Consider the following 26,719-nt stretch of genomic DNA (forward strand, 5'->3'; position numbering starts at 1 on the left):
CTACTGTACTTCTGCTTGACTGATTTGCACCGTTTTGCAGGGGCAGTCCCCCGAACAGAAATACACCGTTGTTTTGCACCACATTTGTCGTTTTATTTCCATCCCTCATTCCTTCCATTGACTCCACTTCATTTTTGCCGATTCATAACCAAATCCCAGTCTTCCCTTCGCCCGATAACCACAAAACTGCTTAGACTGCTTCAGGATCCAAGCCAAAAAGGCACTATTATTACTGCCTCCCTCTCAATAATACAGGGAACTAGCAGCAAAAAAAAAAAAATATTGATACACCTAATGTATTTTTTTTTTAAAAGAACTCTTAAAACTGAAATGCATAAAGCAATATTCGTATAAAAAATATTTATAGTTTAAGCACAAGAGTCTCTCATGGTGACAGTATGAGAATGAGAATACTCATGTCTGCTTTTAAATAAATATGTTGTGCTCTAATATAATATTTATTTTAATTTTGTTTTTCTTAGTTACACATTTGAAAAAGGTATTTAAAAAAAATATAGCTTGGGTACCGAATTCAAAGTATCGTTACCGGTATCAAACTATTTAAAACAATAGCCAGCCCTAGTCATAATTTAGGCTGTTAACTGGTTACTAGCCATGTTTTATGCTTTTAAATGGAGGAAACATTGACTCTGGTTTGGATATCAGCAGCAAAACAAAGCAAAATCTTGAATGGGTTTGATGTTGTATGAAGCCATATGCTGAAGCTTAAACGATCGACCACCTGCTGAAGAACACTGCAGAAACCACAACAAGTAGATGAGTGTGAACAGTGTTCAATCTGTTCAGTGTGTTTTGTGAAACACGGAAAAAAGAAATATTGGCCAGACAATAGTTGGCTGAATAAACAGTTTATCTAAAAAAACAGCACGTTTTCCTTATCTTCCATTAGGGCCATTCCACCGAATGGGTGCCATTTCAGTCCCTGGGAAATGACATGTATAAATGTGCACACAAAATAACTTTTAAATACATTTTATTATTAATCATAGTGTCTTGTACATTGATCTGATTGCAATAAAAACTACTTAGAACTACTTAGTAAAAATAGCATTTGTTACCTGTCCCCACTCCCTAACTATAAACTTTATACCATGAAATATAATAATTAAAATAATTATCAAAATCTGCCATAGCTATTTTTTTTATTATTTCATTTTATTTTTTTGCTAATTCTATGCTAAAAACTAATTCCTGTTACTTTCATTACTGTTACTTTTCAAAACATGAAAAGTAAACAAAAATGAGTTCCCGTAACAGGAGTGAGTTCCAGTAACAGGAGTGAGTTCCAGTAACAGGAGTGAGTTCCAGTAACAGGAGTGAGTTTCAGTAACAGGAGTGAGTTTCAGTAACAGGAGTGAGTTTCAGTAACAGGAGTGAGTTTCAGTAACAGGAGTGAGTTCCAGTAACAGGAGTGAGTTCCAGTAACAGGAGTGAGTTTCAGTAACAGGAGTGAGTTTCAGTAACAGGAGTGAGTTTCAGTAACAGGAGTGAGTTGCAGTAACAGGAGTGAGTTGCAGTAACAGGAGTGAGTTGCAGTAACAGGAGTGAGTTGCAGTAACAGGAGTGAGTTCCAGTAACAGGAGTGAGTTCCAGTAACAGGAGTGAGTTTCAGTAACAGGTAACATGAGTGACTTTTTTGTCATAAATATCAATTATTTGAACATGCAGTCAACTATTACTTTAAAATAAAGGCTTTCTTGAGAGAAAATTAAATAAATTAGTGGACTTGCTTTTAAACATACTTTTTAAGTGTTTCATAGCCATCTTCGGATTAGAAACCTTGTAAAAAAAATGAAGCTTCCTGAGTTTGACCAGTACGTGTTTTGAATAGTTAAATATATGCGTTATTAGATTTAAAAAGGTTTAATTTGGAAGAGATACAACAAGCAAATGGCACCTATTTGATGGAATGGTCCATAAATATATAAATCTGAGATCTGAGATGTGTCTAGAGGCCTGGTTGGTGGTGGAGGTTTATAAATCAGCATTTATGGTTTAGATATCACCTGAGCTAATTGCTTTGGTTTATTAGTACAGCCATTATGTGACTTTAATTATGTGTATTTATATGATAACCTGTTGGTGTATTGATTTAGATTTAATTCTGTGTTTTTTTGTATGCATGCATATGGTTTTAGTGATTGTGGTTTTAGTAGAATGGTCTGTAATAAGTGAAGAAGAGTGTTTTTGTGTTTGTGTTTTTTTCTAATATTGATATGGTTAAATTATGATCCATAATCCAGGTAAGTGAGAATGTATGTGGATTTAATGTGTGATAATCAAAAGTGAGCTCGGTAAATGAGTGTGCTTGTTCCCTTTCTCCATCTCTCCCACTGCAGCTCAGCCCATTCTGTACTGGTGCTCAAGAAACATGTCCTTCTGGAGCAGCATCTCCTTCAACCTGGCTGTGCTCATGAACCTGCTGGTGGCCTTCTTCTACCCACTGGGGGGGATCCGTGGAGGTGAGATGGACTTTTAGACATAAGCCATCACTGCTACAGGAATACAACATTGCATTTACAGCACCAGTCAAAAGTTTGGGCACATCTTATTATTATTATTTTGTATTATTATTTTTCCTTTAATTGTAAATTAATACTGAAGTTATTCAGACTATGAAGGAACATGTAGGGAATCCTTAAAAATGTTAAAATGGGTTTGAGGTGGCCAAAAGTACAGTATGTTCTTCCTTTAAATCGTTTAACTAAGTAAAATTAAATTAAATTAAAATTCTAGTTTGTACACAGTATATTCAGTAAAGTAATTAGGTTACCATATGTTACGGATTATAAGGCGCACTATCAATAATCGTCTATTTTCTGGTCTATTTTTTATACACCAGATTATAAGGCGCATTAAGCGACACTAGTTAGGATGTCTACACTGAATGAGCAAGGGTGTCGCCATGTTTCCCTTCTAATAAACTAAATTGTAATTCTTAAAAAAACATTTCCTTCTAAAGTTAAACGAGCGCTGGATGTTATTCTACACAGATTTCTCTCCTAAAAACGGTTTATTTGGGTGAGTAAAGCGCTTCTGTTTACTTACAGTAAGCTTAGATTAGTCTAAGGGTGAGTTTTCAGTGAAGTTTCTCCAGCACTAAGGCTGGGTGCAGTAGCATTAGCTTTATCAAATCAAATCAAATCAAATTTATTTGTATAGCGCTTTTTACAACTGGTGTTGGCACAAAGCAGCTTTACAGAAACATGATCACAGGACAAAGAATCAGGCAAAACATTAAACATAGAAAATACAGAATACAGAACCCCCAGTGAGCGCGGAGGCAAGGAAAAACTCCCTCAGAGCTGCAGGAGGAGGAAGAAACCTTGGGAAGACCAACCGCTAATGCGGTTAGCATTAGCCGCTAACCACAGCGCTAGCTGGATGTAAATGACTGAGGAACCCTGAGTGTTCCGGTAACCCAGGGAGCTATCAGCTAGCTGCTTGCCCCACTTAGTGTGTTTTAAGAAGGTAAACACGCAGACTACAGCCCGATATACTCACCTATGAACGACGAAAGAGCTAATGCTGCTGCACCTAGCCTTAGTTCTACAGAAACTTAAGTAAAAAACGCACTCTTATATTGCTGTACTTCAGCTGAGTGCCTTTACTGCTTTTTAATACCTGACTGGTAGATTTTACACATAAGACGCACCAGATTTTTAGGAAAATAAAGGATTTTAAGTGTGCCTTGTAGTCCGAAAAATACGATAATCAGGAAAGCAGCTATGAATTGCACGATGTTCTTGACTAGCCAAGATATACACACACACACCTACACATACATAGCCTAAATGACTAACTCTTATAGTTATTAAGTTCTACAGTAAGTAAGTAAGTTTTAACTCCCATTTGAAGGTTGAGTTTTTCCAGGTTTATTTCTCTACAAGTACTAAAGTACTGAAGTGCTTAAGGGTCTTTGATAAGGCTTTATTAGAATTGTGTGTATTTTGCTACGTAATGCTACTTTTGCTACTCTGGTGAACCTAAAATCCTATGAACTTAAAGAACCGTAAAAATCTGCAAGGCTTCTCACACCCGTCATGGGGACTGAATATAAGGAAGGAACCAACAGTGTCAGACACGCTTCGTGCACACCGTACACGCCCAGCAAGTTTTTTTGGAATGTGACGGCTAAGCAAAAAATACAAACTAGGTCACCTCTCGACCATAACTCATAAAACATTAAAAACGCGTCTGTGGATTTTTCCATGCTTGTGTAGAAGGACTCAGGAACAGTAGCTGGCCAATCTCTCACGCCACCGGGTTTACATTATTACACTCTCTCCTGAAGACCTGCTTCATAGGGGCAATTTGGTGTAAACCTCTCCATGTGTGTAAACATGCAACAAGCTCTGCCAAGCAAATGAAGTACAAACATAGAGCCTGTGCCCTAGTTTCTTCAGTCCAACTGTAATTACAGCCTCATAAAACCAGAGCATGAAACTACGGCATGTTCTGCTGTCAGTCTTAATGCAGCTTATACTATTGTGTGGGGCTTAAAATTAAAATTAATTTCCCCAAAAATCATCAGTGTACTTTATAATCCGGTGCACCTTATGTATAAAATCTACCAGGCAGATATAAAGGAGCAGTAAAGCCACTCTGCTAAAGTACAGAGTTATAAAGGAGTTTCAGTGAAGTTTCTCCAGCACCAAGGCTGGAGCAGTATTAGCATTAGCTGCTAACCATGCTAAGCGCTAGCTCTTTCGCCATTCAGAGTTGAGTGTATCCAACTGTAGTCAGCATGTTTACTGTATTAAAACAAGCTATGGTTGGATGAACCGCTACCTAATATCACCCTGGCTTACCTGAACACTCAGAGTTCGTCAGTGTAGTGCTGTCGGGAGACATTTATTAGCGCTATCTGCTAATGCTGATGCTGCTTATTGTTAATAAACAGAACTGCTTTACTCACCCAAATGAACAGTTTTCGGAAGAGAAATCTGTGTAGATTAACATCCAGTGCTCGTTTGATTTTAAAAGAAAATTATTTTTTTACAGTTTTGTTTACTTAGCTTAGCTTTACTTAACTACTTATCTAGAAGAAAAACATGGCGATACCCCGTTCCTTACTAGTGTCACAAAGTGTGCCTTATAATCCAGAGTGCCTTTATTATTGTGAAAAATATGGTAGTTGTGGATCTAAACATTGCTCAAGTTCACTCTCAAGTCCGTAAAGTGCATATATGGAATATAGGCTGTAATAATAGCCCGTTTTGACACAATTTTTGCATACAAGTTTAGCCACACTCCTTCATTCTGAAGTTATAACGAGTGATTCAGCCTTGTATACAGTACAATACAGCAGCCTACAGCCTAAAGCATTTTAGCCTAAAATCCTGTCATGCATACAGCAGTTTAGTCCCACCCATTTGCACAGACATCATAAGTAGCGGATATGTAATACAAACACGTTACAAATAATCTTTTTGTCTTTTATTTTGAATTCTTTTTTTTTTTCGAATAAAGATCCCATGATGTCATTAAGCCCTACACCGAGTCGAACTTTTATTTTGTAACGGTTACATCACAGCGTGTTTTGTTCTTATCAGATGATTTATTTAAAAGCAGCACACATACACACTCCAGTTCCCCTTAGTTAGTCCTGCGGCTGTTGTTTAATCCATTATGCTGTAATCCTGTGTGTGTGTGTGTGTGTGTGTGTATGTGTGTCAGGTGCTTGGTCTTTGCTGTAATGATAGAGTTAATGTGACCTACATCAGCCTGCAACCTGCTTCCTGATAGTGCTCCCTGATTCAACATCAGTGCTTAAGACGTCACCTGAGTCCCACTCAGAAACACACACACACACACACACACACACCGACCCCACCCCAACCTCATAATCTTCTGTTACGACACTGCACTCATGTCCCTGATAACCCTAGCTAATTAGGTCTCTCTCTCTCTCTTTCTCTCTTTCTGTGTGTGTGTGTGTGTGTGTGTGTGTGTGTGGGAGTCAGGTGACGTTTTAAGCACTGATGTTGAATCAGGGAGCACTATCAGGAAGCAGGTTGCAGGCTGATGTAGGTCACATTAACTCTATCATTACAGCAAAGACCAAGCACCTGACACACACACACACATACTGTGTGTGAGAGAGAGAGAGAGAGAGAGACAGACAGAGAGAGAGAGAAAGAGAGAAAGAGAGAGAGACAGAGCGTGTTAAAGGCTGGAACGTGACACCACTAGTTTTCAGAACCTATGAAGCTACCTAGCGTAGTTTGGGCTGTTGCATTACAGTTACGTCAGGTATGGAGAACACCTGCACAGACTGGAGAGCATGGCTCTCTGTGATTTCTCCATTTACTCTTCAGCTCCTCTCTATCTAATCTTCCACCAGAACGTTTCCCTGCCCTGCTCAGAACATGTTGTGCCTTATAATCCGGTGCTCCTTACAGTGCAAAAAATACAGTAGTATGTAAACATTGCTTAAGTCCATATAGTGCAAATATATAAATTCTTGTTGGGATAGAGGGCTAGTGTGTCTAAATTCTTGTTGGGATAGAGGAGTAGGAATGTCTTAATTCTTGTTGGGATAGTGGAGTAGGAATGTCTTAATTCTTGTTGGGATAGTGGAGTAGGTTTTTCAGATTCTTGTTGGGATAGAGGGGTAGTTTTTTTCATATTCTTGTTGGGATAGAGGGGTAGTTTTTTCATATTCTTGTTGGGATAGAGGGGTGAAGTATCTCAATTCTTGTTGGGATAGAGGGGTAGTTTTTTCATATTCTTGTTGGGATAGAGGGGTAGTTTTTTCATATTCTTGTTGGGATAGAGGGGTGAAGTATCTCAATTCTTGTTGGGATAGAGGGGTGGAGTGTCTCAATTTTTGTTAGGATAGAGGGGTAGAGTATCCCATTTCTTGTTGGGATAGAGGGGTGAAGTATCTCAATTCTTGTTGGGATAGAGGGGTGGAGTGTCTCAATTTTTGTTAGGATAGAGGGGTAGAGCATCCCATTTCTTGTTGGGATAGAGAGGTAGAGTATCCCAATTCTTGTTGGGATAGAGGGGTAGAGTATCCCAATTCTTTTTGGGAAAGAGGGGTAGAGTATCCTATTTCTTGTTGGGATAGAGGGGTAGAGTATCCCAATTCTTTTTGGGATAGAGGGTCTCAATTCTTGTTGGATAGAGGGGTAGGTTTTTCATATTCTTGTTGCAATAGAGGGATAGGGTAATCTCATGCTTGTTGGAATAAAGGGGTAGAGTGGAGTGTCCAGGTTCTTGTTAATATAGAGGGTTTGGCAAAGAGATGTCCTGTCCATCCATCTATTTTTGGCATGTCAGGTCTGCATATGTATTTTTCAACCCTCAACCTCTTAACTCCCTGGAGAACTCTGAGCACAATCTTAGCTGAGAGGATTGTTAGGAAAATAACATTTATAACAATATGAATTATATAAATAAGATTTTATTTGTACATATAGACATTCATTAGGAGAATCGCACCACTATCTCTCGTTTTTATTTTTGTTTTCTGTTTTTCTGGTTAGTTGAGTTTTCTCTCTCTCTCACTCTCTCTCTCTCTCTCTCTCTCTCTCTCTCTCTCTGTGTCTTGGGGTGAAGAGTTGTACCATTGTTTGTGGTTCAGTGCTGCTTTGAGAAGTGGTATAAACTCGGTATTGTTCAGGGCCGGGGTCAGGCGGTGATTTCTCTTTTGTTCGAGTTTCCTCACCGCTGCCTGTGCAGAGTCGGGCCTTTTGGCAGCGCCGCCTCTTTCATGTGGCTTCTGTAGTCGAAGTTCCTCACTCAGCCAAGAGCAGCTCAGCAGCTACCACTGGCTGGTTCAGCTCAGGTCAGCGAGGGGAAAAACGTGAAGGAGAAAAGCAGATGTTTAAACTTTTCTCTTTTTTTTCCTGAATAATGGCTGCCTTGTAAATTGCTTAACATCTCATAAAACTGGGTTCAGCAGGGATGTGTTGCCCGTGTGTGTCTGTGTGTGTGTGTGTGTCTGTAACTTTCTAATTTTGTTAAACACGATTGCTGGCAGCTTGAACTGGAATGCAGTTTCTAGTACGGCTGTGCTATAAATCATATTTTATTGTTGTCGGGATGAGTTTTCATGATAAATACATCGATAGAGCTTTGATTGCACTATGAATTACAGGAAACTCAAGCTGCTTTACCTGCGTACAGCAACAGGGGGTCCTCTTCACACCGCAGACTATGATCATGTGACGTAACAAGGCTGGAGGTAGAGTGAGGCAGAGCGTAGTAGAGTGAACCGGAGAGACTGCACCCACCAAATTGCTTCTTATCCTGGGAAAATGAGTGCAACCAAGCCAAGTGATTTAAAAAGAACCTTCAAGCAGCTTAAATGATTTACATTTTTATTTAATGTGTTTCACATTGATATCAAGAAATCCAACAGCATTATTGAACATCACATTTTTTGACCATATCTTGCATTTCTACTTTGTATTGACTTGTAAAAACATCTTCTTGTAGTTCTAAAGACGACATCACTCTTTCTTTTTACTCTTTTTTTCACACTTTGTGGCAAAGCAAAAGCTAAAAAAAAAAGTGTTTTTTTTCTGCTACTGTGTTTATATGAAAAATAAAGAAATTAATAGTCAAATGTTTTGGAAATTGGATTGTAACTTGCTTACAAATAAAAAAAAATGCACTGACTTGCCAAAAGGCATGAGATCAATATCTAAATTGACCATAGATTTATTATAAATTACCTCTTTTATGAAGATGTGGAATTCATTTTCCAGCAGGACTTGGCACACTGCCCACACCACTAAAATTTCTAATTTTGCTGAGACACTGAATTTGGGTTTTAATTGGCTCTAAGCCACAATCATCAATAATAAAATAAATAAACTCTTAAAATAGATCACTCTATGTGCAATAAATCCCATTTTGAACTGAATAACTGAAATAAAGGAACTTTTCAATGATATATTAATTTTTTTAGATGAGATGCACTAGTATATATGTGTGTGTGTGAGAGATAATGTAGGCCCTCCAATCATTCCAGCAGGTGTGTGAGAAGTTAGCCTGTCTGAACCTGAGTCCTTAGTGTTGAGTGTCCTCCACCTCCCTCACTCCTCCTCTTCTCACCACCTTACCTCACTCTCGTCTTCTCATTCTACTGCCTGTTCCCTTATAAATACCTACGTCTACCACCTTCCCGCCCCCTTCTCTCCAGCAGTGTACTGTAACGTGCGTATGAATGTGGGTCAGTATGTGCTGTCTCATATGAGTGTATACTGTAACAGCTGGTGTAGACCCTCTTATATAGGTACTGCAACCCTTCTGGCCATGAATAGCTTCATATCTTTACTCCATTTTTGAGTTTTTGAAAAAGCAAACTCTTGGCAGATCCCCGCAGATAGAATTTAAAATCTTAGCATTTCCTTGTGACACACACACATACACACTTTCACTTTTGTCCCTTCCTCTTTTCCCTTTTGCCATTAGCCCCTAAAACCTAAAATAAAGGCTGTTAACACTTCCAATCACGCCTACTGCAAAAAAAAAATAAATACTGTGTTTGAATATTGGAGCTATATAGAATAGATTATCAAAGAACCCCATTAGGAACCTCTACAACTCTACAACAGAGACGTCTAGCATGTTACGCTTATCATGTTACTAATGCCTTACATACTACTACCCTATGCCTAGCTCAACAAATATAACCAAGACCTATATCAGTCTAAATGCTTAATTATTTGTTGTTCCTGGTAACTTTTAGCTTTTATGCCAATAGCATGACAATCCCACACTTAATGGTAACAGTACTTATGTCTGAATGTCTCAACTAACCTTAGCAACCACCAGGGAAACATAGCAACACCTTAGCAACCACCAAGCAACACCTTAGCAACCACTTGGCAACAGCATGGCAACACCGTAGCAACCACAATGGACTACCATAGCAACATCGTAGCAATGGTGTTGCACATTCATTACTCGAGTGGAAGTTTAGATACTTGGGTTTAAAATACTTCTGTAGAAGTTAAAGTATGAACTCAAGCTTTTTTACTCTTTAATTTAAAAAAAAGTACTGCTTTAAGTAAAAGTAATATAATAAAACACATTTTTCTAGAAGCCATAATGACTATTATGTTGTATTTAAATATTAATGTTGATAATATAATTTGGGATGCACTAGACTCCCTGGTGTTTCAGCTGCATAAATGCCCATTGAAATTGAATGTATTTTAGTAGAATGTAAATATATTAAAGCTATTAAAGCTTAGTTGGACTGGAGTTTGTCTGGAGTTCTCTTGAGTCTCTGCACGGATCATCTTCATACTAGACTACATACGTCTGCTATGTTCTTGCTGGAGTGGGGTGGGGGGGCGGGACGTGTGCAGGTGTGATGGATCACAGTATAAACCAATAGGATTTCGGAATGGTGTATATATACCTCTCTACATCCAATCACAATCAGATTCATTCTATCTGGATGGAGAGATTTATCTGGATAGGGGTTTTATTGAACGATGAGAAGCCGGAATGAAAACGAGGTGAAATGAAAAAGAGGCTATTTTTATTCAAATGTAAGGAGTAGAAAGTTTAAATAGTTTTGCGAAAATTTGTCATAAATAATTACTACAGTAAAAATAAAGATAACCAACATTTCTACTTAAGTAAATTAATGAAGGACTCGTACTTGGTTAATTGACAGCTCTGGTTGAATGAATGGAAAGTTGGACGCAGACACACATTAGTTACTGTAGGGGGTTAAAAAAGCCCTGTGTGTGTTTTTAGTTAAAGTGCTCTGCAGACTCCGTGACTCACTGCAGCTTTTGGTATTCAGAAGGTGAGAAGGAGCTGGGCCTATCCTTCCCTGACCCCCGCGAGGCACGGCCGTGTGTGTGTGTGTGTGTCGGGGAGATGAATGGGTGCAGGCAGGGAGCTGTGACATGCGGCTCTGGCGGTGCTGCTGGCTGCGGGCCCTGCAGGCTGGAGCGCTGCTGCTCCTCTCCTCTACTCTCTCAGACCGAGCGAGCGACGCTCATGCATCTTTCAGAGCCCTGCGCTATTTTTAGCTGGCTGTGTTATGTAACCAGCACCTGTCATGTGATCTTCACTCCGAGTGGGAGAGGGCGGGGCAGTGGGAATGAGGGAGGGAGGGAGGGAGGGAGGGAGATGGGCTCAAGTGATGCTTCTGTGAAAATCCAGCAAATCCGACTGACCTCGTTTCCTTACACACTCATGTCTCTCTCTGTGTGTGTGGGTGTGTATTTGTCAGCACTTACTTTTGTAAAGATCCAATATTCTACATTTTCTTCAGTTTTCTATTTAAAAATAACATGTAGGAGGCTTATTTTACTGCACCACTTCTATTGGGCCATGAAAAATATACAAATTAATAATATAAATTTAAATAATTAATATTAACCTTTTTTGCTTTTCTGCATGGAATCAATATATGGTCAGTATAATTTTTCTTTTCATTTTATACCTCAAATCAAAAAAAAAAAAAAATAATAATTTAGTTAGGCCAATTGTCTCACCCATTCAGCTGTACACATCGAGGGTGAAGACTAGCACATGCCTCCTCCGACACATGTGAAGTTAGACTCCCCCTCTTTTTGAACGCAGCATTGCCAAGTAGCATCACAGCGCTAACGCTCGGAGGAAGGCGCAGCGACTCGGTTCTGATACAGCAGCTCACAGACGCAGCCTTGTGCTGATCAACATCACCCTAGGAGTGATGAGGGGAAAGAGCACCATCTACCCTCTCTCAGGGCTCTGGCAGCTGATGGCAAGCTATATAACTAGGATTTGAATCAGCGATCTCTCAATCATAGTGGCAGCGCTTTAGATTGCTAGACCACCTCATTTCATAAATAAAAAAATAAAAAAAGAACAAACCAGTATAATCAAAACATGTGGTTTAGCATCGTCTTGCTGAAATCTACAAGGCCTTTTTTTTTTTTACAGCATTCATAGGATCTGTCCAGATGTGTTGAGAGATACAGGCCTTTGAACTGAATTTTAAATATTATTTCAATTAATTCATAATGAATGGACCAATAGCAATGCCCCAAAATGACTTGGAATGATTTATAATCTTTTTACATTGACTTCTATTGAACATTATGCAGGTTTTTTTACTTCTCACGTGAAGTTGCAATTTCTGAGACACAATACAGCAACAATGTATTCAAGTTCAGTGACCCACAGCAGGTTTTTTCAAGCAGATCAAACCATACATCCAGTGACCAAACCGTAACAACTGCAAGATGCAAGTGTGTGTTCTGAGCTGGGCCTGAAAGCTAGGCAGGGTAGACTCCCACTAAAGCCTCGCTGATCCTCAGTACTGTTCAAATGTGTCACCGTTTCTGAGTTATGCAACCATGCAGTTGTTTTTTTCTTCTTCTTTTCTCATTCATGTATCAACTCCTCCGCTCTTCTGGGTTAGAATGTGCCAGATCATGTTTAGCAGGTGAACCCACTGCTGCTGGGCGTCCGTCCAATCAGAGCTGATACCTGCTGAGTGAAAAGACGTAGCTCTGGTCGTGTGAAGTGATTTGCTCAGTGCTCAGTTGTACTTTCCCTAAACACAATTTAGCCGGTTGAGTCACATTTGGGTGAAGGCGGATTTGCATGTCTGGGAATATGAAAAGAGAGAGTAAAGAGAGTGGGGAGTGAATGCTTTGCAATCGATGTATCACCATGGCTAATACATAATATCAGTTCATCATAGGTAAGATAGATAGACTGTAGAAAGACTGTAGGGCATTATCACACAGTTAGATTTTTGTTAAATCATTTGAAATGAAATAATAAGTAAAATGAACAGCATATGTAGGTTTTTCTCGCTGTTTACTTTAGGAAGCTTAGTCACAGTTTGGGTAAAGGCAGATTAGTGTTTCTGGGAATAGAGAGAAAGAAAGAGAGAGAGAGAATGGAGTGCAGACCAGTAGTTTGGTGGTGAACATTGTGTGTTTGGATTACAGCAGCAATTGCATGATGAAAACTAAATACGGCCAGATCTGACCTGAACATTACGTCACCCTCCAAAGGATTATTTAACCAGTTCTCATTTTTCTCACACTGCTTTAGTGGAGAGCAGCGCTGCAGATTAATCTCAGTTTATTACACTGTATAAACTCAGAGACTAAAGCCTCTGACATTATAGTTAAAGGAAAACCTTTAACTAAAGAAAAAAAAGGATTTATCCTGCTTTTGTTTAGTTACTTTTTCTACTGTCCAGAGACCAAAGTCCAAAGACTTTCTGTTAGATTGTGGAACATTGCTGTGAGGATTTGATTGCGTTGAGAGGATACAATGGTGGATTACTATCCCACCCCAGCTCAACCTAAAAGTATTAATTCCCAAAAGCACAGTTCTTCCATCGTTCCCCAACTCCACCACTGTTGCACTGTAGATAGGCTTTATAACCATCTACATAGCCTGTGTATGTCATTAGTCATTATGTTGTCCATATGTTCATGTCCTATTTTTTTTTGGCAGGACTTACTTTCTACAGGAACTAGACAAGCTCTTTGTGTGTATTTGGACATATGTGTAAACCCTAAACCATATTTAAACATATTTCTTCCATTAATAACTAAAGTGTGTTCCTTTGAAGTAATTAAATATACCAGTCCTGCTTAAATGTTTTATAAACCTTTCGTAATCTTTAAAAAATGCTTTTATATGGTAATTTCTGCCTCAATAATACCGCCCCCCTCCCTCTAAACCCATACATCACCCAGTGCCCTTCCCAAACTACCCCTCCGATATTTTCAGCCTTTTTCAAATTTGAGGGTGGAGTCTGCTAAAATCGGGAGTTTAGTGCCCCTTTAAAATAGCTGAATGCATTCATTTGAAGGGTTGTCTACAAATATTTGGACAAAATAGTGTAAAACTGAATGGCAGCTCCAGCCTTTTTCAGCAAATTAAAGGTGCTCCAAACATCTTAACTAAAAAACCTTTAACTTCGCAAAACAGTGAAGGTTCTTTATCTTTTTTGGTCGGTTTTCTACTAATTAATCAGCTGCATATTCACTTTTTTATGATTTATTTAAACATTTCTTTAATTGTATATAATTTACACTCTGTTTGTTTCTTTGTCTTTCCCTCAGGCACACTGGATCCTCACTTATCAGCGCTGTTATGGGTGGCCATGCTGGTCTCTCTGGCTATTGTGATCGTGTTGCCTCAGCCTCATGGAATTCGAGCTCTCATCGCTTCCACTATCCTCCGACTCATCTTCTCCGTCGGCCTCGAGCCCACGCTCTTCCTGCTTGGAGCTTTTAATGTGAGTTTATGTATGCTTTAATATAATTTCATCATTGGTAAAGGGACAGCGGGGCACACAGTTCCATTTTTGCTAAAGTACTTTTTGAAATATTTAAAATATTTAAGAGTATTTGCTTTTTTTTAATTATAATTTTTGAATAATCTCTACTGCAAATGAAAATTGCAAATTTATGAACACTGTCGGTTCAAAGTGTTTAAAAATTGCAGTCAAACCTATCAGTGGAGTCCTACAGACAGAGGTGCTAGTTGTAACAGTCCCATACAAGTCTAGGAAAATGATGCACATTATGCCTGTTTAGTGTAAGACTGTAGTCATACAGATTTATTTTGTTTTTGCGTTTGTGTCATAATTACATTTTTTAGATTATTAAACAATCTTTAATATAGTTAGAGTTAATATATGTATAGTATAGAGTTAATATAGAAAGCACATTTTAAATGAAGATTTAATTTGTTAAGAGAAAAAAAACAACAACTATCCAAATCAATCTGGAAAGCTGAGTTTAATTTCACTACTAACCACAAATATGCCTGATTACTGCCAGACTTGTAGAATTAAGAAATCACGTACCGTAAATAGAACATATCTAACAACATGAAGCAGATACAAGATCTCAAAAAGCAACACATTATGCCACAATCTGAAGAAACGCAAAAACAGTGACCAGCCAGCCGACTGACATTATTCCAAAAGGGCATGGACAACTCATCCAGGAGGCCACAGAAGAACCCAGAACAACATTTAAGGAACTGCAGTCTGTGTGTGTGTGTGTGTGTGTGTGTGTGTGTGTGTTTGTGTGTGTGTGTGTGTGTGTGTGTGTGTGTGTGTGTGTGTGTGTGTGTGTGTGTGTGTGTGTGTGTGTGTGTGTGTGTGAGTGTGTCTGTGTTGAGCCGAGGTGTGGAGTGCGTCACTGAGCCATTCCTCTCAGCTCTTACACCTCTCTGCTAAAACACACTCGTCCCTTCAATAGTCCTTCAGTGTTCTCCTGCAACCTGTATGACTCTCTGTACGCACACTCACACGTATGCACACACACACACACACACACACTCTCCGGTTCAAAACCAACACACACGAGAAACTGCTCAGCTGCTGACACACTGCCCTGCTTCTGTACCATACCGGCCCCTGCAAACCCGGTGTCAAACCGCATTAACCCTGCCTGACGTCCAGATCTGAGTGATGCTTTCAGCCCAGAACAGCAGCTGCTGGAGCTCTGACCGCTCTAGATCTGGAGCTCTGAACGCTCTAGATCTGGAGCTCTGAACGCTCTAGATCTGGAGCATTGAACGTTCTAGATCTGGAGCTTTGAACGTTCTAGATCTGGAGCCCTGAATGCTCTAGATCTGGGGCTCTGAACACTCTAGATCTGGAGCTCTGAACACTCTAGATCTGGAGCTCTGAACGCTCTAGACCTGGAGCTCTGAACGCTCTAGATCTGGGGCTCTGAGCTCTCTAGATTTGAGTCTCTGAACGCTCTAGATCTGGGGCTCTGAACGCTCTAGATCTGGAGCTCTGAACGCTCTAGATCTGGAGCTCTGAATACTCTAGATCTGGGGCTCTGAACGCTCTATATCTGGAGCTCTGAACGCTCTAGATCTGGAGCTCTGAACGCTCTAGATCTGGGGCTCTGAACGCTCTAGATCTGGAGCTCTGAACGCTCTAGATCTGGAGCTCTGAAAGCTCTAGATCTGGGGCTCTGAACGCTCTATATCTGGAGCTCTGAACGCTCTAGATCTGGAGCTCTGGACGCTCTAGATCTGGAGCTCTGAACGCTCTAGATCTGGAGCTCTGGACGCTCTAGATCTGGAGCTCTGAATGCTCTAGATCTGGAGCATTAAATCTGGGTCTGGGTCACTGAACGCTCTAGATCTGAAGCTCTGAACGCTCTAGATCTGGAGCATTAAATCTGGGTCTGGGTCACTGAACGCTCTAGATCTGAAGCTCTGAACGCTCTAGATCTGGGGCTCTGAGTGCTCTAGGTCTGGGGCTCTGAGTGCTCTAGATCTGAAGCTCTGAACGCTCTAGATCTGAAGCTCTGAACGCTCTAGATCTGGGGCTCTGAACGCTCTAGGTCTGAGGCTCTGAACGCTCTAGGTCTGAGGCTCTGAACGCTCTAGATCTGAGGCTCTGAACGCTCTAGATCTGAACTCTGAACTCTGTGGTCCTCCGGTAATTTTAGTCCCATCCGGACGCACATCTGAGTTTCGTCACCTTGCGTTTAACAAAATAAAATGTTTTAATAAAAAGTTTGTCCACTGTTACGTACCATATTTACACTTTTGGCGCACGTTTCCACTGAGTAGAAGAGTGAAATATTTTACACAGACGTCCCCCTGAGAAGCTAATTAAAGCAGTGTGAAAGTAAATATAAAACTCTTTTTAAGAAGCTTTTTTGCGTTTTTTTTAATACTATCCCAACTTTTTCTGAGTCCTATTAGACTCTTAAATTGGAGGATTATTACTCATTATATAATATGTGGCATTAATTATTCAGATACTGATGTAACAGTAATGATACTGAGGAGGTTTTAGGATGCTCAGTTCTTAATATATTCTTATATTTAGATATACTCATATTTATTTTCATATAGCAGTATTTTTCTGTTTGCTGTAATGTATATGCATGTGTATGTGTTTGTGTCCAGGTGTGCAATAAGGTGATCTTCCTGATGAGTTTTGTGGGGAACAGGGGAACATTTACACGAGGTTATAAGGCGATGATCATGGACGTGGAGTTTCTGTATCATCTGCTCTACCTCATCATCTGCAGCCTGGGAGTCTTCGTACACGTGTTCTTCTACAGCCTGCTGGTGAGGAGATCATTACATACATCACAAAAAACTGATAATAAACCTACAGAAGACTGTGTTCACTGTACAACCCTGTTGTAGATATATGCACATTGGGCTGGACAATAATTTACATATCGATATCAGAATTTTTGAATATTTTATAAGACAAGTTGATATTTTTGGCAGGGTGGGCAGTGTGCCAAGTCCTGCTGGAAAATGAAATCCGCATCTTCATTAAAAGTTGTCAGCAGAGAAAAGCGCTGTAAGATGAAGTGCTGTGAGATTTTCAGAGAAAACACTGCACTGACTTGTTTAGTGGACTATTATGGAGATGCAGATTTTATTTTCCAGCAGGACTTGGCACACTGCCCACCAATTAGCACCAAAAAGTACCAATTAGCCGTATATATAATATTCTAATTTTCTGAGATACTGAAGCCAAAATCATCAAAAATAAAGAAATAAACACTTAAAATAGATCACTCTGGGTGTAATACATCTATATAATATATGAGTTTCACATTTTGAACTGAATCTCTGAAATAAAGTAACTTTTCAATGATATTAAATTTTTTTGAGATGCACTAGTATGTATGCAAATCTAATTAACAACCAATTATTAATTACTAGCCACATGCTTGTGTACACACTAACATGTGTAACTCCCTCTGAATGAATTCTGTTGTCTTTCAGCTCTTTGATTTGATCTATCGGGAAGAGACTCTGCTGAACGTGATAAAGAGCGTGACGAGAAACGGGAGATCCATCGTGCTGACTGCCGTGCTCGCGCTCATCCTCGTCTACCTCTTCTCTATAGTCGGCTACATCTTCTTCAAAGATGACTTCATCCTGGCTGTAGACCGAATCCCCAACAAAACGCTGGGTAAGAACTTTAGAATATTATATAAGACCAATTGGTACCTTTGAAAGTGTGGGCAGTGTGCCAAATCCTGCTGGAAAATGAAATCTGCATATCCATAAAAGTTGTCAGCAGAGGGAAGCAAGAAGTGATGTAAGATTTAACACAGTGGATCAACACCAGCAGATGACATGTCTCTCCAAACCATCAAAAATTTTGAGTTTTTATTTGCTGTAGTCCGTAATAATAAAAATAAAATCTCAAAATAGATTAATCTCTGTGTAATACATCTATATAATTTATGAGTTTCACATGTTCAAATGAATTACTGAAATAAAGAAACATTTTAAATTATATAAAAAAAAAATTGAGAAGGACTAGTTTTATACAGCTTCTTTGATTTTACCAAATTGAAAACCTCTGGAATATAATCAAGAGAAAAAATGGATAATCACAAGCACCAGGAATTGCATAAAGTTATCCAAAAGCAGTGTGTAAGACTAGTGGAGGAGAACATGCTAAGGTGCATGAAAACTGTGATTAAAAAAAAAAAAAATCTCAACAGATCATTCGGCGAGTATGATGAGCGAGTTCCTGACAGGTGGAGTTTGTCGGAAAGAAGGCGGAGGAGAGAACTGTTCATCTGAGGTCACGACAGAGAGTAAGTAAGGTCACACACAGTCACACACTCGCACACGCACAATACATGCCTCCCCACGTGTTAAGTCTGGGGTTTGGTCATGAGATAAGGATGAGATGAGGGGAAGTTACGTGCCGTTACTCCTTAAAACACCAGTGGGAGCGGGGTACGAGGGATCCAGGGTTAATGAACAGCAGTCAGCAGATCCGCGTTGGGGTCGGCTCAGAGGTCAAACCGGTCAAGCAGTTTAAGATTTCACCCTTTCTGAGGACAACTTTAACATGTATGACCTGAATAATGGGCTTAATGGAGACGATCAGACGTCTGATCCAACAGAGCATGCACCACCTGATGTCATGTGTCATGTGTGGGAGGGTGGGTGTGTGATTTGGGGGTGATTTAAGGACATTTGGTTCTACTATGATTTATTTTACATTACATGCTAATACACTGCTAATAATAGAGCAGTAGCTAAATATATATATATATATATATATATATATATATATATATATATATATATATATATATATATATATATATGCTAAACATAAGCTAATTGTGATTCTCAGAAGGGAAAAGCTAATAAAATTGATAAATAAATTGATACAATGATAAAAAAAAATAAATGTATAATGTAATACAAGCTAGCTTCATTTTTGAGTATAACTGTCTGAAAAAAATACAAATAACTGTTATTTATGGCTCCTCCCCCTACATTCCTCATATATAGGTTTTACAGGTCAAATTAGGACAATATTGGCAGACACTGCCTTTATGTCCCTAAGTGACCCAAGTTAACTAAAGCTGTGTGTGTGTGTGTGTGTGTGTGTGTGTGTGTAACCCAGCCGTGGCGATGGTGGTGGAAGATAAGGAGCGAACTTGTGACTCTCTTCTCATGTGCATTGTAACCGTACTTAGCCATGGCCTCCGAAGTGGAGGCGGAGTCGGAGACGTGCTCCGAAAACCATCTAAAGAGGTACTGCTGTACATCACACATTCAATCATTATATAATCAAACCCTCTAAAACAAGATAACAGATCTGACAAAGGGGTATAGTGAACAATTATCACACCAAACACTGTCATTCGATAGTCAACCCATCCAAAGATGTATAGTGAACATCACTCCTTCCACACACTCTTTACACTCTTTACATTTTACCCACACCAGACACTTTTTTAATATTAAAATCTCCAAAGCTGTATAGTACACATCTCACTTCTCAATTTCTCTAAACACTGGAGCACTATACATTTGTAAGTGCACTATACATTTTTAAGTCTTTGTTTATGTAATGACTATCACTTTCCTCAAACCCTCAGTCAAGGCATAGTGAACTTCACTCACCCCAAACACATAAATCCCCCCAAAATTACATAAATCAACCATTTAAAATGCTTTAGTAAAGTTGAGTCATCACACTCAATCTTTATGGATTCAACCTCTTTATAGAGGTATAGTAAACATCACTCACTCCAAACACACAGTTGTTATATCATCACCCCTTCAAAGGGTGGTATGGTGTACATCACTCACCACAAACCCTTACGCACTATACATTTTTTACACGTTATTACATAATCAATCTCTCCAGTGGGCTATAGTGCACATCTCTCACCCCAAACACTAAATTATTGGATAGTTAATCTCTTCAGAGAGGTATAGTGCACATCACTCACACCAAAACACTCAATTATTGGATAGTTAATCAAGGGGAATAGCGCACATTAATTGCCTCAAACACTCAAATATTACATAATCAGTCTCTCCAAAGAGGTATAGTGCACATCAGTCAACTCAAATACTCAATTATTACATAATCAATCTCTCCAAAGAGGTATAGTGCACATCACTAATCCCAAACACTCAATTATTACATAATCAATCTCCAAAGAGGTATAGTGCACATCACTAATCCCAAACACTCAATTATTACATAATCAATCTCCAAAGAGGTATAGTGCACATCACTAATCCCAAACACTCAATTATTACATAATCAATCTCCAAAGAGGTATAGTGCACATCACTTATCCCAAACACTCAATTATTACACAATCAATCCCTCCAAAGAGTTATAGTGCACATCACTCACCCCAAACACTCAATTATTACATAATCAATCCCTCCAAAGAGGTATAGTGCACATCACTAATCCCAAACACTCAATTATTACATAATCAATCTCCAAAGAGGTATAGTGCACATCACTAATCCCAAACACTCAATTATTACATAATCAATCTCCAAAGAGGTATAGTGCACATCACTTATCCCAAACACTCAATTATTACACAATCAATCCCTCCAAAGAGGTATAGTGCACATCACTCACCCCAAAAACTAAATTATTACATAATCAATCCCTCCAAAGAGGTATAGTGCACATCACTAATCCCAAACACTCAATTATTACATAATCAATCCCTCCAAAGAGGTATAGTGCACATCACTAATCCCAAACACTCAATTATTACATAATCAATCCCTCCAAAGAGGTATAGTGCACATCACTAATCCCAAACACTCAATTATTACATAATCAGTCTCCAAAGAGGTATAGTGCACATCACTTATCCCAAACACTCAATTATTACATAATCAATCCCTCCAAAGAGGTATAGTGCACATCACTAATCCCAAACACTCAATTATTACATAATCAGTCTCCAAAGAGGTATAGTGCACATCACTAATCCCAAACACTCAATTATTACATAATCAATCCCTCCAAAGAGGTATAGTGCACATCACTAATCCCAAACACTCAATTATTACATAATCAATCCCTCCAAAGAGGTATAGTGCACATCACTAATCCCAAACACTCAATTATTACATAATCAGTCTCCAAAGAGGTATAGTGCACATCACTTATCCCAAACACTCAATTATTACATAATTAATCTCTCCAAAGAGGTATAGTGCACATCACTAATCCCAAACACTCAATTATTACATAATCAATCCCTCCAGAGGTGTAGTGCACATCATTTACCTCAAATATACAATCAATAAGGGAATACTCTGAATCATGCACCTTTAATTTCCTCCAGAAAATAACTTGTCTGCACTTAGAAAACAACAGACAACGGTTGCCTCGTCTCACAATTGCAATAGAAGCCAGTGGGCCATTGCCTCAGCACCTGTTCTTCTGTTAATTACATTTAGAGGTAAATGTACTTTCTGTGCAGTAAAGCATGGTGACTGCTCTTACAGTACAGATGCAGCAGACAGAGAAACTAACTGAATTATCTAATGGATCTCTACAACCACACACATCACCCTACTCACACTGAGCAAGTTTCTCATAAGCCTCATATCGCAAAATTCATCATACTCTTTTCACACTCTCAGCACATCTAGCTGATCAGGAGATTTCAATAATATGCTTTTGTAGAAGTGGGTCATTATCATTAGTGTATAATCAATCCATTATATTACAGACAGAGATGATCTCTAATGTGTTGCCAGTGGTGTCACTAAAGATCTGGGTAGAATGGCTGCAGTTTATTATATAATAAATAAGAAAATCTAGATGTGCAAACTGGATTCATCTCCTTTCGTCTCTTCTCGTCTCCAGGAGCCTCTCTTCGCTGCCAGAGTCATCTACGACCTGCTCTTCTTCTTCATGGTCATCATCATCGTCCTCAACCTGATCTTTGGTGTCATCATCGACACATTTGCTGACCTGAGGAGTGAAAAACAGAAGAAAGAAGAGGTACTGAAGACCACCTGCTTTATCTGTGGTGAGTATTGACTAAAATATATAATTTTTTTTTTTTGTTGCTGAAACTAAACAGCTGCTTGGGTCTTAATTGGGCCCTAGAAGAGGGAGGGAGTTTTACCTGTATTTGGCCTCCTTACACCGGTTGCCTGTTTAATTCAGAGTTGGGTTGAAGGTTTTATTTGGTTGATTTTAAAGATTTAAACTGCATGCCTGCATCATACATAGCTGACCTTCTGCATCCACATTTAACTCTCAAAGGGCCCTGTTTTAGTGATCTAAAGGGCACTGGTCAATTGTGGATCGCGCAGCTTAATTTAGGGCATTTCGGTGCGTCTTTGTGGGGTGTAAGATAGCAACAAGCATCGTGACGCGCCTTGAGCAGGGTGTATGATAGGACCAAAGAGTTTTAAAATCCTCTATTCTTTTTTTTTTTTTTTTTTTTTTTAGAATTTATTTATTTATTTTTTGCATTTTTCAAATTTGAGGGTAGGGTCAGCAAAAATCCTTTTAAAGACTGAAAGAATTTTCACATTCACATATACAGCTCTGGAAAAAATTAAGAGACCACTTAAGTTTCTGAATCAGTTTATTTGATTTTGCTGTTTATAGATATATATATTCGAGTAAAATGAACATTGTGGTTTTATTCTATAAACTACAGACAACATTTCTCCTAAATTCCAAATAAAAATATTGTCATTTAGAGCATTTATTTACAGAAAATGAGAAATGGCAGAAATAACAAAAAAGATGCAGAGCTTTCAGACCTCAAATAATGCAAAGAAAACAAGTTCATATTCATAAAGTTTTAAGAGTTCAGAAATCAACATTTGATGGAATAACCCTGGATTCTCCTCTCTCCATCAGTCATACACACTGCTTTTGGATAACTTTATGCCTTTACTCCTGGTGCAAAAATAAAAGAATCAAGCAGTTCAGTTTGGTTTGATGGCTTGTGATCGTCCATCTTCCTCTTGATTATATTCCAGAGGTTTTTTAAGTGGTCTCTTTTTTTTTTTTTCCAGAGCTGTATCTTTTACATGTGTTAAAAAAATTAATGTTTAAAGGTGCGATTCACAGATTTTGTTATTGTATCAAAGCTTATGAAACCTCAGTATTGCGATACTCATGACCTCAAGACCTGTAGTACAGGATGATGCATGGAAATGACAAATAAAGGAAGGCCCTTCCCTGTGAAGTGACGGTCAGCTTCCTGCTGTAAGCCATGTGGGCAGCAGTGTGACTTGCAGTGTGATGATGAGGTGTAATACAGTAAAACTGTACTTGTGTTTCGTTTAGAGAACCTTTAATAAGAGATTTCAGCTCTGTTTTGCGTATCCGGAAGACTTTTGAAGGCGCTTGCCCGGTTAGCAGGCACAGCGCGAGCTGTTTTCACTCCAACAGTGTAAACATCGAGACGCCCCCTCTTCCCAGAAGGCTTAGTCACGGCTTAAACTGTGGCCGAGTCGTACACACACACACACACATACACACATACAGAGAAAAAGATTCACAGATTCACACACTCTTCCTATGATGGAACACCCAAATTAGGCCTTTTGTTTGGCAATTCGCTGTTCATCACAGAACAGGGGAGTTTTACGACTTGCTCAAAAGCGTGAATCATGTGCGCAGGATGTGTGTGCACTTATAATGAAACCAGTGCCGCTAACTGGGCTCATCGCTTTGGTTCGTAGTTGTTAATTAGAACTAATTATAAAGAAATAAAGAATTGAACACAGCGTCCAGAACAGTTAATGTAAAGCACAGCAAGCACAGTGAGTACCCTGTTTAAGAGGCTGATAATTTAACGTGTCTTGACTGGTCATCCCGGTATCATTCAATATTAAAAAAAGAAGCTCGGTAATGTGACAACTGTCACAAGACCTATCACGTCTGCTTACTTATGACACATAGACACGCCCCCTCAGGCAGCTATGTTTGTTTAGAAGCTGCTTCCTCTCTGAGTGATGAAATGCTGGATGAAAGTGGAACTGGAGGAATACTATGTCTGGAAGAACAGTGCCAAGTCATGCTGCTTTAGGTCAGGAGTCGCGCAACAACTTAATGCAGCAACATAAAACTTTATTTAAAAAAAAAAATTCCCCTGGATGAAGGACATCTTCTTTATCTTTATCTTACCCCTATAAAAAACTGTAAGACAAATCTATGTACTGTATTTTTCGCACTATAAAGCACACTTAAAATCCTTTAATTTGAGGTAAGTATTATCGGCCTGTAGCAGCTAGCACTCTACTGGAGCAGCATTAGCATTACCTGCTAAGCGCTAGCTCTTTCGTTGTTCAGAGGTGGGTGTTATTGGACTGTAGCCTGAGCGTTTACCGTGTTAAAACAAGCTACGTGGGACGAACCGCTAGCTAATATCGTCCTAAATTACTGGAACACTCAGGGTTCCTCAGGCTAGCGGTTAACCTCTGTAGAAATCTGTAAATCTAAGCTGTAAACAAATGAAAGTGCTTTACTCACCCAAATAAACAGTTTTCAGGAGAGAAATCTGTGTAGATTAACATCCAGCGCTTGTTTGACTTTGAAAGATTTTTTTGTTGTTGTTTTTTTTTAAGATATAAGATGTTTTGTTTACTTAGCTTAGCTAAGCTTTACAGGTTCAGCCACCCAGCCTTTTAAAGCAGCACTAGGTAGGATTTCCTTGATTTTTGATATTTTTAAAGAAGTAAAATTACAGCTTGAAACTCACTGCAGCGCTGCACTGAGGTGTAATAGGAGGAATAGCGGTGCTCTCGTGTCTGTGCCGGAGCTCCTCTGAGCTCAAACCAGACTCTGTAAGTTTTCCGAGGCGGCCGCGACCAACGCTCGGGAGAACTGTGACCTGCTTTCCGACCTTTAGTTCTAACAGTTCTACAAGAACTACTGGTTCATTCTTTACAAACGAACATACAGACATTCTGGCAGAAGCTGAAAAGAGACCAAATATGTCTGTGAAAACCAAAATAACGAGAAAGAGAAACTAATCCGCCTGAAACATTTATTACACTCTGCAACTGTAGGGGGAGCCCGCGGGCACAAAATCTGAATCTTACCTACTGGAGCTTTAATTTAGTGCGTCTTATGTATGAAAATAGACTATAAAATGGATGTTTATTGATAGTGCGCCTTAAAATCCAGCGAGTGCAAAAAAATACGAAAAAAAAAATATACTTTCAAGCTCCGATTAAGGGGAAAAGGCATTTGCTAATAATTGTTTCCCAATTTTGTATTATAGATATCACTGAGATTACCATTATTGTGAGATCTGTTAGTTGTGTATAATACTGTTATGCTTGTAATTCGATATCTATTAATAAATGTTGTGGAAAAAATATAAATAAACCCCTATCAAAAAAAGTATCAAAAAATAAATGAATAGGTGCACCCAAAAGGAATTTTTTGCACTATAAGGTGCATCTAAAATCTTTTAATTTTCCCAATAATCGACAGTGCGCCTTATAATCTGGTGCACCTTATGTATGAATTCTACTTGTCAGGTATTAAGGAGCAGTAAAGCCACTCCACTGAAGTACAGCATTATAAAAGAGTTTCAGTAAAGTTTCTCCAGCACCTGGAGCAGTATTAGCATTAGCTGCAAACCGTGCTAAGCGCTAGCAACCAGTGGTCTTCTTAATCATGTATTGTTCCTGGTAACTTTTATATTTCCTTTAAACAGCATTGCAGTTCAGTGCTTCCTTCTGCATGCAAACATTTTTGCAACTATTTCTTTGACGATAATTGAAGTGTAAGTGTGAACTCGTAAGTGTGAGTTTGCCACAAGGCTTCTGAGAGATTATGTGGCCCAACCCAGACACCCCAGAGCCCGAAGACGTCAACACCGCTTCTGGTTATGGTGAAAATAAGGCTTCTGTTTTCACAGTAAAGTTTAAAGCAGAATTTGAGAATGTAATTCTCTATTGTGGTGTTTGAGAAATATTCGATAAAGTAAAGTCTTGCCCATGTGGTTCTATCAGCTGTTGTTGAATGGTGGGTGTTAGTGCAGTGCCATCATGAGTGTCTGCAGGTCATCAATTGCAAATAAAAATTCATTTTTTTATTATTGAATATATTTTAAAGACCTGATACCTGCTATTGAATAGTTAACCTCATATCCATAACCTGAGCGAATGAAGTTCTGAGCGTTGTATTTGCTCTTGCAGGCTTGGAAAGGGACAAGTTTGACAACAAGACGGTGACATTTGAGGAGCACATCAAGGTGGAGCACAACATGTGGCATTACCTGTTCTTCATTGTGCTTATCAAAGTGAAGGACTCCACAGAGTACACGGGACCAGAAAGCTACGTTGCAGAGATGATCAGGGTAAGTGTTTCTGATCTAGGATGCTTATACTAGTGCATGCCAAAAAATTAGAATAGCATTGAGAAGTTACTTTATTTCAGTAATTCAATTCAAAATGTGAAACTCAT

General features: G+C 39.0%; 1 protein-coding gene across 24 annotated transcripts in view; it reads left to right on the forward strand.

Annotated features, from left to right (window-relative positions):
• itpr1b (inositol 1,4,5-trisphosphate receptor, type 1b) overlaps nt 1-26,719 on the forward strand; it is a 227,391-nt gene that overhangs the window by 165,917 nt on the left and 34,755 nt on the right. For all 24 annotated transcript variants that reach the window (XM_049471933.1, XM_049471931.1, XM_049471935.1 and 21 more), the window contains 8 exons: nt 2,361-2,483; nt 14,079-14,254; nt 16,906-17,070; nt 17,746-17,935; nt 18,477-18,572; nt 19,400-19,530; nt 22,139-22,304; nt 26,452-26,612. In XM_049471933.1, the coding sequence (XP_049327890.1) occupies nt 2,361-2,483; nt 14,079-14,254; nt 16,906-17,070; nt 17,746-17,935; nt 18,477-18,572; nt 19,400-19,530; nt 22,139-22,304; nt 26,452-26,612 (1,208 nt within the window). The remainder of the gene's footprint in view (nt 1-2,360; nt 2,484-14,078; nt 14,255-16,905; nt 17,071-17,745; nt 17,936-18,476; nt 18,573-19,399; nt 19,531-22,138; nt 22,305-26,451; nt 26,613-26,719) is intronic.

The sequence above is a fragment of the Astyanax mexicanus genome, chromosome 24 (genome assembly GCF_023375975.1).
Source record: "Astyanax mexicanus isolate ESR-SI-001 chromosome 24, AstMex3_surface, whole genome shotgun sequence".
Lineage (NCBI taxonomy): Eukaryota > Metazoa > Chordata > Actinopteri > Characiformes > Acestrorhamphidae > Astyanax > Astyanax mexicanus.